A 12,212-nucleotide genomic window follows, 5' to 3' on the forward strand; every position below is an offset into this window, starting at 1 on the left:
CTAAAAGTCGGATTTCCCCTGCTCTTCGGATGCTCCCTGACCTGCTGTGCTTTTCCAGCGCCACACTCTCGATTCTGATCTCCAGCATCTGCAGTTCCCCTAGTCTAAACTTATGGCAAGATTAGAGCAAAGTAAGGTGTACAAACTTTTTTTTTGTCGAATGTTTCGCTGATGGGATTGGGAGTTGCTAGTGCTAGTGTTGACCGTGTTGCAGATTGTGAGCAAGGTATGTGTGGTATATCAGCAATGGGAAATGAACTGTTAAAAGTCACACAACACCAGGTTATAGTCCAACAGGTTTAATTGGAAGCACTAACTTTCGGAGCGCTGGTCCTTGAGGTGTATTTGGAGTATGGAGTACAGTCCCCAACCACCTGATCAAGGAGTAGTGCTTCCAAATAAACCCGTTGAACTGTTACCTGGTGTTGTGTGATTTTTTTTTTGTCCACCCCAGTCCAACACCGGCATCTCCAAATCAGGAAATGAAAGGAATCTGGTTGTGCGTGTTTCCAAGTGGTTGTTCTTGTTTCGGTGACAGCTCTAGGTCTCCGCAGAGTCTTTCTAGCCAATTCTGTCAATCTGCTCCCAAAACAGCCAAGAAATGAGGGGCTTGACTCTGTCCCATTGGTGTCCGTTGCCCTCTCTTGGCTAGTTGAATGCGCCTGTCCCTGCAGTGGCTCCTCCTACCCGGCACTTCTGAGCAGGTTGCTGTGTCAGACCGGTGGAGCAGAGGAGCTTGGTTCCGGACAACCTGCGAAGGATTGGGTATACCCTGAGGATTATGGCTTCCTTCACCTTCGGGGAAAGGCAACAGTATCTGCAGCTGGTGAGCAGGTGAGAGGGCAGTGCCCGTGAGCTGGGATTGGAGACTGGTGATGGGTAATGCCCCTAGAGTGCAGTGGAGTAGTGGTATTGAGCGCCGACAGTACAACGCCCCGAGTTCCAGCCAGGATTTGATTTTCATCCACCGCTCGCTGAGCTCAAAGCGGTCATCCTTTCTGATCCACGATTTTATTCGGTAGAGATCCCCTTTCACCGTTTTCAGTTGCGTTTGAAGAGAAAAAAAGTCTCTAGTTGGGCGACTAGGCTCCTTACACAAACCCAGCAGGTGTCATTGGAACAGTTACAAACTTCCACAATTGGAGTTCCGCTTTAACCTGCCGTCTCCATATTTTAAAGCATGAAGCAATACTGGAAATTATCTTGGGAGACATGATGCCTAAACCAGATAGCATTGAACATAGTTTAGTCAAGATGTGAAAGGAAAACAATATTTTAGGGTAAAACCTATGCAATTTAAATATGCACCCGAAATAACCCTGTACAATGTGTGTAAGTACTGTGGATTGACTAAAGGAACACGCTGCCACATCGTTTCTAGGTACGAGCCAGTCGCAGACCAATGACAATGCAATCATGTCCCAAATTTGGGACGAAATAGTCAACATGATGCAGGAATCTAGCAGTGCATTTGGATAGGGAAATGACTGGTGGTCTGATGTTGGGGCTGAGGTACATTATTGGAGCTCATTTACAAATAACTTTACTGTACAACTTGCATGAGAATGTGATTATACACTGTAGTGAGAGGTTTACTCAGTATACAACTAATACTGTACCACACCTTTAACGTATGGTGCAATGTGGACAGAGCTTTATTTTTGATTTGTAGTTAACCTAATTTGAGAAAATAGAATCCTTTAACCAGATCTAACTTATGCAGTGCCTAATCAGTAAGTACAATATGCAGACATTTAATTGTCTTCCAATTTGGCCTCATACATATTTCTGTTCCCTTTACTCCAACATTGGTTGCTGTGCCTTCAGTTTTTAGGGAATTATTACAGTGTAGAAGGAGGCTATTCAACCCATCATGTTTGTGCATGCTCTTGGAATTAGAATTTCACTGTCATTCTTCTGTCGTCTCCCGAACCCTGTCCATTGTTTCCTTCAAACAATTATCTTATTCGCTTTTGAATGCCTTAATTGAATCCACCTCCTCCACACTTTCAGACAAAGTATTCCATACCCTAAGCATTTGTGTATAAAAGCTTTTCCTCCTATCATTTTTGCTGCATTTACTAATTACTTTTGTTTTAGATTGTTGCATGAATGGGAGCACTTTCTTCCAATTTACTTTGTCCAGACCTATTATGATTTTGAGAATTTTGATTTATCTCTCATCTGAGCTTTCTCTTCATTCCTGATGAAGGGCTTTTGCCCGAAACGTTGATTTTCCTGCTCCTCTGATGCTACCTGACCCGCTGTGCTTTTCCAGCACCACTCTAATCTAGACTCTAATCTCCAGCATCTGCAGTACCCACTTTCACCTGAGCTTTCCCTTCACCAAGGGGAACAGTCCCAACTTCATTACTGAAATTCTTCAACACTGATTCTTCCGTTGTCTTTCCCTTAGGCATCTGTTGATGAAATTGCACGGGTATTCGTTTTTGGCGAATACATTGTAGAGGTGTTCTTCCTCTTTTTGCAGTTCTGGTGTACTGCAGTGTGTTGTGGCCCTTTTGAACAGTGCCTTGATGCAAACTTCTTTTGTGTGTGTTGGGGTGGTTGCTTTCGTAGTTCACACGCAACAACACACACAAAAGAAGTTGCATCAAGACACTGTTCAAAAGGGCCACAACACACTGCAGTACACCAGAACTGCAAAAAGAGGAAGAAGAACACCTATATAATGTATTCGCCAAAAACGGATACCCTCGCAGTTTCATCAACAGATGCCTAAGGGAAAGACAATGGAACGAGGACATGCCACAACCCAAAGGACTAGCCACACTACCATACATCAAGAGCATTTCCGAACTGACAGCCAGACTACTGCGACCACTAGGACCCATAACAGCACACAAACCAACAGCCACACTCAGACAACAACTCACCAGGACAAAGGACCCGATACCCAGCATGAGCAAAACCAATGTAGTGTACAAAATCCATGCAAGGACTGCACAAAACACTACATAGGACAAACAGGAAGACGGCTAACGATCCGCATCCATGAACACCAATTAGCCACGAAACGACACAATCAGCTATCCTTAGTATCCACACACGCAGAGGACAAGCAACATGAGTTTGACTAGGACAACACTACTATTATAGGACATAGCATTCATCCACAGATTCAATCAATAAGCACATCGACCTGAACTCAATATATCGACCACTGCAACGGACAGCTGGAACTGACAATCGGAAGCGGCAGATACAAACCACTATAAATGCCGGAGGAAAGATCACAGAAGCACTTCACAGGAGGCTCCCACGCACTGAGGATGTCACCTAGACAGGGGACGAAACGTCTGCACCAGAAATTCCCAGCTCAGCAAACAGAACCACAACAACGAGCACCCGAGCTACAAATCTTCGCACAAACTTTGACCATGTTGTTACTGTCCCTTTTGTTCTATGAACTCTAACTTTGTTCAAAAATCTTTCATGCAGCACTGTATCAAGTGCCTTCTAGAAGACTGTGTGCACACCACATCCACAGCACAGCTCCATATTACCTCATTAAAACATTCCAACAAAATGAATTCATTTTGTCTTAAGAATTTCATACTGGCTTTCCTTTAAATGAAACTCTATTTGACAATGATTCATTTAGTCTAGAAGTATTGTCCATGTCCTCAACTTTGAGATTTCTTCCATAAAACTCCATCTCCTCCTCCCTCTGATATGAACCACGTTACAAGCTTCTCCCTGACTGGATCCTAGCTTAAATTGTCCTCTTACCAGCTCTGGGTCCTACTCTGGCAGTTGAATCTGGATTTACCTTAACTGGAATCCTGGATTTAACTTTTGTATACTGTGTACCATCATACTTCTATATGATCTCCCTATTTAAGGAAGGCTGTAAATGCATTGGACACAGTTCAAAGTAAGTTTATTGGATCAATACTTGGAATGGATGGGAAGTTTGTTGAGAAAAGGCTGGACAGACTAGACCTGTATCTGCTGAAGTTTAAATGCATAAAGGGTGATTTGATTGATTGAAGTATGAAAGATCCAGAGGGAACTTCACGGGTTGCATCTAGAAAGGCTGGTTTCTTTGTGGGAGGACTAGTTGTGATTGCTTTTTAAAATCAAAACAGGTTAATCATTTAAACAGAGATAAGGAGAATTTATTTATGTCTGGGTGTTGTGTTTCTTTGAAACTTGCTTCCTCAAAAGATGGTGAAGGCAGAATCTTTGAAGGTTTTTAAGGCTAAGTGAGGTAGGTAGATTCTTCATAAGCAAAAGGTTGAGATGTCATCATCGGTCACAGAACTGTAGAGTTGATGTTAAAATCAAATGAGCCGAGGACTCGGCAAGATGGCGGCGATTCTGTAGGACTGCTGTGGACAAGCTCTGCCTAACAGCCAAGGCATACCGGTGTTCTTTTGCCATCCCTGGCCAACTTATGTGGTGGAAATATTAGTTTAAAACCTTACAGAACACACATTTGTTAATATTTGGGAGTGGGAAGGTTGCCAAAGGGAAAAGGAGCAAGCAAACAGCAGCAGGGAGGACATTCCCCTGCAGCACCAGGCATACCAGAGACTGCAGCAGCAGCAGCCTCTCCTGATCCCCCTGGGGACCTGACAGACTCACAGGAATTGGCTGCGGTGATGGAGAGACTTACCTTGAAAGTTGCGGCTGCTATTGAGGAGATCCGTGGGGAGATTCGTGCCCAGGTCTGACCTATCACATCCATGCTGCAGAAGCATGAGCAGGAGATCCAGGGCCTCGGAGAGAGGCTGGAGGAGGTGGAGGGTTGAACTAAGGCTTGGGAGCTGTGATGGAGTTCTCATCCAGTCGGATCCACGTGCTGGAGCGAGAGGCGCAGGCCTTGCGAAACCATATCTCCGAATTGTCGGGCTCCCTGAAGATGAGGAAGGTGAGAAGCCAGTCAGCTTCTTTGAAAACTGGCTGCCAAACGTTTTGGGCCTTCACATAGAGTCCAGCAGGCTGCAGATGGAAAGGGCGTATCGGGTTACAGTGCACAGGTCAGGGCCGGTGCAGCGTCCTCGCTTGGTCCTAGTGCACTTCCACTCATATAAGGACAAGCAAAAGTCATAGAAGCTTCCAGATCCCTGGGAAAAGATCCGCAGGTGCTGCTGTACAAGGGATCAAAAATCATGTTTTTCCAGGATTTTTCAGCAGCTGTAATCCGAAAGAGGAAGTCCTTCAATGAAGTTAAAAAAAGAGGTTGAGGAATCTGGGCATCCAGTACTCCATGAGATACCCCGCAGTACTTTGTTTCAGCCACAAGGACTCAGGTTATACATTTCACTCAGCGGATAAAGCTAAAAACTTTGTGGGCACTTTAAAATAGATGGATTGGCCTGAAGAATATGGTTAATGTTTGTTCTCTTTTCTATTTTTCCCCATGTTTTCCCTTCCTTTTTTTTATTCCTTTCTTTCTCCCTAATAATTTCCTTTTTGGAAAGGGGGGAAAAGACTTTGGAATAAATTGTTCCTATTTTTTTAAATAACTGGATGTTCTGATGGGAAATGTTGTGGATGTTCTTTGTTGTCTCTCCCCTTTTTTGTTTGTTTGTTCTGCTTCTCTTTTAGTCACAAGTCGGGGTGTCATGAAGCCAGGGATGGGTGGAGTGCTCATCCTGACTTTGTCTTTTTTTCTGTTGATTTAAGGACCATCTCCTTGCTTTTTTCTGGCCTAAGGCTGGGGCACAGTCCAGGTTTGAAGGAGCTGTGAAGGAGGGGATGGGTAGGGTGAGTGCCCCCTATGGGCAGAGGGATGAGTCTTCCACTCAAGGTTCTATAGTTGGTTTTCTTTGTAGTTTTTTGATAGTAATAGTTGTTTATAGTTATGCTAGAGTAGTTTTTGTATATATAGTTTTTCGATTCTATGAGTCTTTATTTACTTATGCTCAGTGCTTTGTAAGCGGGGTTCTCCCTCTGAGGGGTTCAAGGGTGTCTGAAAGGGGATATGGCTAAATGTCTTATTAAATGGTGCACCTGGAACATTAAGGGAAGTCATTCACCTATTAAAAGGAAAAAAGTACTTTCTAGCCTTAAGAGTGAAAGGGTTGATATCGCTTTGTTGCAGGAAACCCATCTTGATGATGGGGAACACCTGAAATTACAATAGGGGGGTTATGACCGGGTATTCTTTTCATCCTTTACTACTAAAAGTAGGGGAGTAGCAGTACTTATCCAGAAAAATCTTCTGTTCACATTATTACAGCAGGTGAAAGATGAGCAGGGACGGTTTGTGATACTTAAAGCCCTGATACATGGGGAGGAATATGGCATTTTAAATGTCTACTGTCCTCCGGTACATTCCTTCAAATTTTTGATTAGTGCTTTCTCTAAGTTGAGTGCTTTTGGAACACGGCACATTATTATAGGGGGGATTTTAATTGTCTTTTGGATCCGACAGTGGACAGGATGCCTTGTGGGCCCCCAACTATTTCTTTGCAGGCCAAGCAGATGGCTGACTTATGCGAGGAGTTCGGGCTGGTGGATATTTGGAGATGTCTTCACCCTATCGGCAGGGACTTCACCTTTTTTTCAAACCCACCTAAATGTCACACGAGGATTGACCTCTTTCTGGCTCCCTCAGCCCTTCTGGATTCGATTATGGGTTGTAAAATTAGGAATATAGCTATCTCTGATCATGCAGCGGTATATTTGGAGGTTAAAGCCAAGCGTGAAAGGCTAGGTTTGCAGTACTGGCATTTGGACCCTTTTCTCTTTAAGGATTCCAAATACGTGGAATACTTTTTGAAGGAGATTCAGGAATTCTTGACTATCAACTCAGGCATAGCTAGTAGTTCGTCCATGCTGTGGGAGACTGCTAAGGCCTTGCGCTAGGGGATTAGCTATTTCCTATTTGGCTAGCTGGAAATGACAGAAGGAGGAAGAGCAGCGTCTACTTGAGACGCAGTTGAAAGCCGTGGAGGCAGCACATTTTGCGCGGCCTTCGGTGACTAAGCTACAACGGATCACGTCCCTTCGGGCTGCCTTGAATTCAATACTGACACAAAACGCAAAGAAAGAACTTGCTTTTGCTAGACAGAGGCTGTTCGAATATGGGGATAGGCCGGGGAATTATTTAGCATACCTGACTAGGAAAAATCGTGCTCCCCAATCCATTACTGCAATCAGAGACAGCGCCAGGGTCCTTACATACGATGCTAAAAAGATTAATGATGCTTTTCGGAGCTTTTACTCTGAATTGTATCAGTCTGAAGGTTGCAAAGACAGGAGTGCTAAAATGGAGACCTTTTTTAAGAACCTGGACCTCCCAGGAGTAACCTTGGAACAGGCCTCTTTCCTTAATGTCCCCTTGACAGTTCAGGAAATACAGGAGGCAGCTAGGCAACGTCAGAGTGGGAAAGCGCCTGGCCCTGATGCTCTCCTGGGTGAGTTTTATAAGGAGTTTATAGGGATTCTGTCAGGGCTGATGTTGGAGATGTATAATCACTTCTATATGCATGAACGCCTACCACCATCTTTGAGAGAAGCTAATATTTCCTTAATTCTTAAGAAGGGGAAGGTTCCTGAGGATTGTGCCTCATACAGGCCCATCTCTCTATTAAATTCAGATTTCAAGATTCTGTCCAAGATCCTGGTGCTGAGATTGGAAAGGGTGTTGCCCCATATTATTGAAGAGGACCAGATATGCTTTATAAGTGGCTGTAGGTCCTGTAATAATATTAGGAGATTGCTGAATGTGGTCCAAGTTTGTCAGCAACAATGAATTCAGGGGTTGGTAATTTCCTTAGATGCAGAGAAAGCATTTGACCGGGTGGAATGGCCGTATCTTTTTTATGTCTTAGAACAGTTTGGGTTGGGTGGAGTCTTTGCTCAGTGGGTGGAGGTTTTATATCGCCACCCTCTGGCCGCGGTCATCACCAACGGGGTGAAGTCTGGGAATTTTACGATTGGTAGGGGCAGTTGGCAAGGCTGCCCCCTCTCACCATTGTTGCAAATGTTGGTGATAGAGCCGCTGGCAGAGGCCATTCGTTAGAACATCCACATAACTGCTCCACAAGTAGGATCGAGGGCACACAAGATGACACTGTATGCGGATGATGTCCTTCTGTTTTTATCGAACCTGATGACCTCCGTACCCCATTTGATACAATGTATCAATTCATTTGGGGCTATTTCAGGATATAAGATTAACTTTGCAAAATCGGAGGCTAAGCCTTTGGGGAAACTTAAGGATGTGCCAGAAGTTGAAGCTGGCTCTAAGTTCCATTTTAAGTGGTCACAAGCAGGGTCCCAGTACCTAGGCATTTTTATTTCCCCCAAGTTTGATCTGTTATTTCAGACTAACTTTGCTCACTTGCTCGACAATATTAGGCGAGATCTCCAGAGATGGGAAGTTCTTCCAATTTCATGGCTGGGCCGAATATCTCTCATTAAGATGAATGTTCTTCCTCGTTTGCTTTATCCCATGCGTTTGCTCCCTATAACGTTTCCCAGGTCAACGCTGCAGAAACTTATGGGGTGGTTTGGTTCCTTTGTCTGGCATCGTGGGCGGCCCCTCATCAAACTTACTAAATTGCAGTTGCCTCAAGGAGGGGGAGGAGTTGATTTCCCAGACATCAGGAGGTACCATTTGGGTTCCCTGCTGTCCTTTGCGATTGGACAGGTAACAATCCAAACTCAATAATGCTGGATATTGAGACTTCCCAAGCAAAGTGCCCTCTTATTAACCTGTTGTTCATGGATAAGATGAGGACAGTTATGGACCACTGCCAGAACCCCATTGACATTAGTACAGTCAAGGTATGAAGGGCAATGCGTCAGAGTGAGGGTTGTTTATCCAAGACTTCGCCACTTACACCTACAGTTGCAGGATATTAACCGGTTATGTGAGGTCTGGGAGCAAGAGCTGGGAGTGGAGATCTCTTCTGAAACCTGGGAGAATACTCGAAAGATCTCAATCTGTAACAGGACATGCGCTATGCAGTTAAAAGTTCTGCACAGGGCTCATCTGGCACCAGACCGTCTGGCAAAGTTTAAAAAAGGGGCATCTTCAGTGCGCCCCAAATGTATAATAAGTGTAGGTACTCTTACCCATTGCTTCTGTACATGCCACAGGCTCCGTGTTTATTGGAGCGCTGTGGCAGGAGAGGTAGGGAGCATATTGAGGACTGAAGTCAAAGTAGACCCGATATCTCTCCTCTTAGGTCTACCGAATTTACCATCTTTAGATGGGCATGTGAAGAAACTATTTAATATTTTTGCATATTGTGCACGGAAGAATATTTTGATGAATTGGGTGTCTGAGAACCTGCCGAGTTTGCGGGGAAGGCAGAAATTAATTATGGAGCACATTCCCTTGGACTTTTTCACAAACGTGGTGCACCACACAACAGACAATTTTTATAAGACATGACAGCCCTACTTGAGTTATTTGGATATAGATTTATCAGTTATCTTAACTAGGGCATTTGTTTAACCAGGATGGTTAGATTTGTCAAGCCCTGGGCCCTGGAAGGGGTCTCCCAAGTTAATACGGGTATGTGTACAATGCCCCCATTCCTTTGTTTGGGAGCCTTGCGCCGAGCATAGCTGTTCTGTATTTTGTGTTTTTTTTTGTTTTTCTTTGTTTTGGTGTTGCTTTGCACAGTGTTAGGGTTTGCTTTGTATTATAGAGTAGGTTAATAGTTAGTAGATAGTAGTTGTATTGTAATTTGTGGGGTTTTTTTCTTTTTATTATACTGATATTTGTGATTGATTTTTTTCAATAATTTTATATGTTTGTAAAGTTAAAAAAAATTGCTAATAAATATATTTACAAAAAAAAAATCAAATGAGCCATGATCTAATTGAATGGAAGAGAGCGCTTTAGGTCCAATGGCCTACTCCCACTTCTAAATTGTAGGTATGTACATTCATATATTGCTTCTCTTGCACTTTGTTTAGAGGCATAAAGCCCTTTTTTGTTGCTGAAACCTGTGAGATGAAGTCTCATCTCATAGCTCCTCTATATCGTCTCAATACTGGAATGTCTCCCTTACGTCTCAGTGACTGGAACTGGCCAGAGCTTTCAAGCAGTAACTTGTTTTATGAATTGTGCATTCCATTGGCTTCGTTAATTGCTGCTCTACCATTAGCTGAAGAATTTGGCTGAGGAATGTGGAGACTATATCATTAGATATTGCAACACTATTTGTGGAGATGTCTATTGTGCAGTATTCGTATTGCATTTCATTTGCTATTGTAATACTCATGTAAATAGCAAACATTTATACAGTGCCTTTTAGTTCAGATAAATGTCTCAATATGCTTTTCAGAAGGGTAGTCTTTTGCCCAGTTCATTTCTGAGTTTCCTCCCTTGGTGCTGCTTCAGTATCTTCTGAAAAGATAACTAGTTTACTTTCCATTTTTCTGTTGTGAGTATCTAGTTCCATAGTTCATATGTTTTAATATATATTTTTAGTTTTGGGAATTCAATTTCAATAGTATCATACTTAACACAGTGGGGGTCTGTTGCTTTAACAGTTTACAAGATAGATTCAAAGAGATTACTGGTTACAGACAGGTAAGATTGTGAAACAGCAGGTGGATTTGCTGAGGTGAAAAGCTGGTGTCTTGTTGTCTACAACATTTACAAAGGAGTAAGAGAGATGTTTGATTGTTAGAGCTAAAACATATTAAAAACATTCAGTAAATGCTGAAAGACTGTAAACCCATTTATCAGGAATCATGCCGCTGCTAAATCCAAGTCATTGATATAAATGGGCTCCCCAACTACTCGCCTTACCCACCCTGACATAATTCCTCTAACAACCTCTCTTTATGTTTTACATCACCACCAATTTCTTATCCAGGCTCTCAATTTAACTTCAATTTTCACAGCTTTGAGAGTAAGAATCATTTTTCATATGGAACTTGAACTGTGTTTTAGGAGTCTAGGCACAACATGCTATTGGGCTTCGTACAGATCCTATGGGATGTCATTTCCTAGTGAAGTCAAGAAGATGGTTCAGGCAGGATCTTCCTCTTCTGAATTTCTCCCAGTTTACCTGATTATTATTAGGCACATACTTAAATTTACACCTGCTAATTTCACAGTGGTGAACAAAATTGTCATTGCCACTGGTGGGCCATGGGAGATGCGTTGTTTGTTTCCCCTCCACTTTTGAATGTGGACATATGTGCCTTTTTCCTATCCATGCCCATGTTATTCTCTCCCTCATAACAACAACTGTTAATCACTTGCAAATCTCCGCCATTAGTCTTTCTCAGCTTCTGGAATAAATACCATTTTACCCACCAAGGGTTTGTTTGTTTTGAACCCCTTTAGTCTGTCTAGTATTTAAATTGGTGCCTTTGTTGTTTGACTTGCTTCTTCTTTGTGGAGATGATGACTGTCCTACGCATGCTTTGGATGAAGTAATCATTGAGAATTGTTCAGCTAATTTGTACTCCTCCTCAGTTTAAAGCCTCTTTAAGCTTTCTTTTGACTGCCCTCTTAGGATTAAAACAGGAAGCAGCTTCTTACTGTTATATTTTGTGGAATTGCTTTTATACAGATCCCCTGTGCTATCATTACACTCATTTAACTCACCTTTGCATCTTTTGGTATTTATTCTCATTAACGTTTCTCTCATCCTATTATTCCTTTCCACTTGCAGGATTTTTGGTGGTCATTTTTCCCTCTTCACTTTGGAGTTAAGGTCAAATTGGTTTGGCATGATTTTGCTGGTTTCTGTTTTGTATTTATCCTGCTGTTTCAATATTATTTCTACATGTCCTTTTAAATGTTATTGAACGGCTATCTATAATCAGTAAGTTGTTTGCAGGCTGGTTTGAGCTGAGAATGTTTTAAAGTTAGATACATGAAGCTCAATATCTCTCCCTTCACACCGTCCTACCACCTCACCTCACGGTACTGCAAAAAAATAAGCTCCCTCATGCAGGGACATGTTTGAAGTGAAACTCTTTTAATAGGTAGGAAAGCGTTGAGTATCACTGTGTGCAGCATGGTATTTTATTCAAAATAATGCAAATTCTGAGTCAATTTGAATGAGTTTGGCTGGTACTGTCGTGCTGGAGAAAATGAGGACTGCAGATGCTGGAGATCAGAGCTGAAAATGTGTTGCTGGAAAAGGAACAGGCAGCATCCAGGCAGCATCCACACCCCCCACCAACCCAACCTCCACTCCCGGCACCTTCCCCTGCAACCGCTAGAAATGCAAAACTTGCGCCCACACCTCCCCCCT

The 12,212-nt window shown here is 42.9% G+C and overlaps 1 protein-coding gene across 2 annotated transcripts in view; it reads left to right on the top strand.

The window, feature by feature from the left end:
• Positions 1-541: 541 nt before the first annotated feature.
• The window catches only part of LOC122565276 (dedicator of cytokinesis protein 7-like), a 191,018-nt gene continuing 179,347 nt past the window's right edge, over positions 542-12,212 (top strand). For both annotated transcript variants that reach the window (XM_043721061.1, XM_043721062.1), the window contains exon 1: positions 542-834. In XM_043721061.1, coding sequence (XP_043576996.1) covers positions 782-834 — 53 coding nt within the window. In that variant the 5' untranslated portion in view covers positions 542-781. The remainder of the gene's footprint in view (positions 835-12,212) is intronic.

This window comes from Chiloscyllium plagiosum, chromosome 31, assembly GCF_004010195.1.
Source record: "Chiloscyllium plagiosum isolate BGI_BamShark_2017 chromosome 31, ASM401019v2, whole genome shotgun sequence".
Classification (NCBI taxonomy): Eukaryota; Metazoa; Chordata; class Chondrichthyes; order Orectolobiformes; family Hemiscylliidae; genus Chiloscyllium; species Chiloscyllium plagiosum.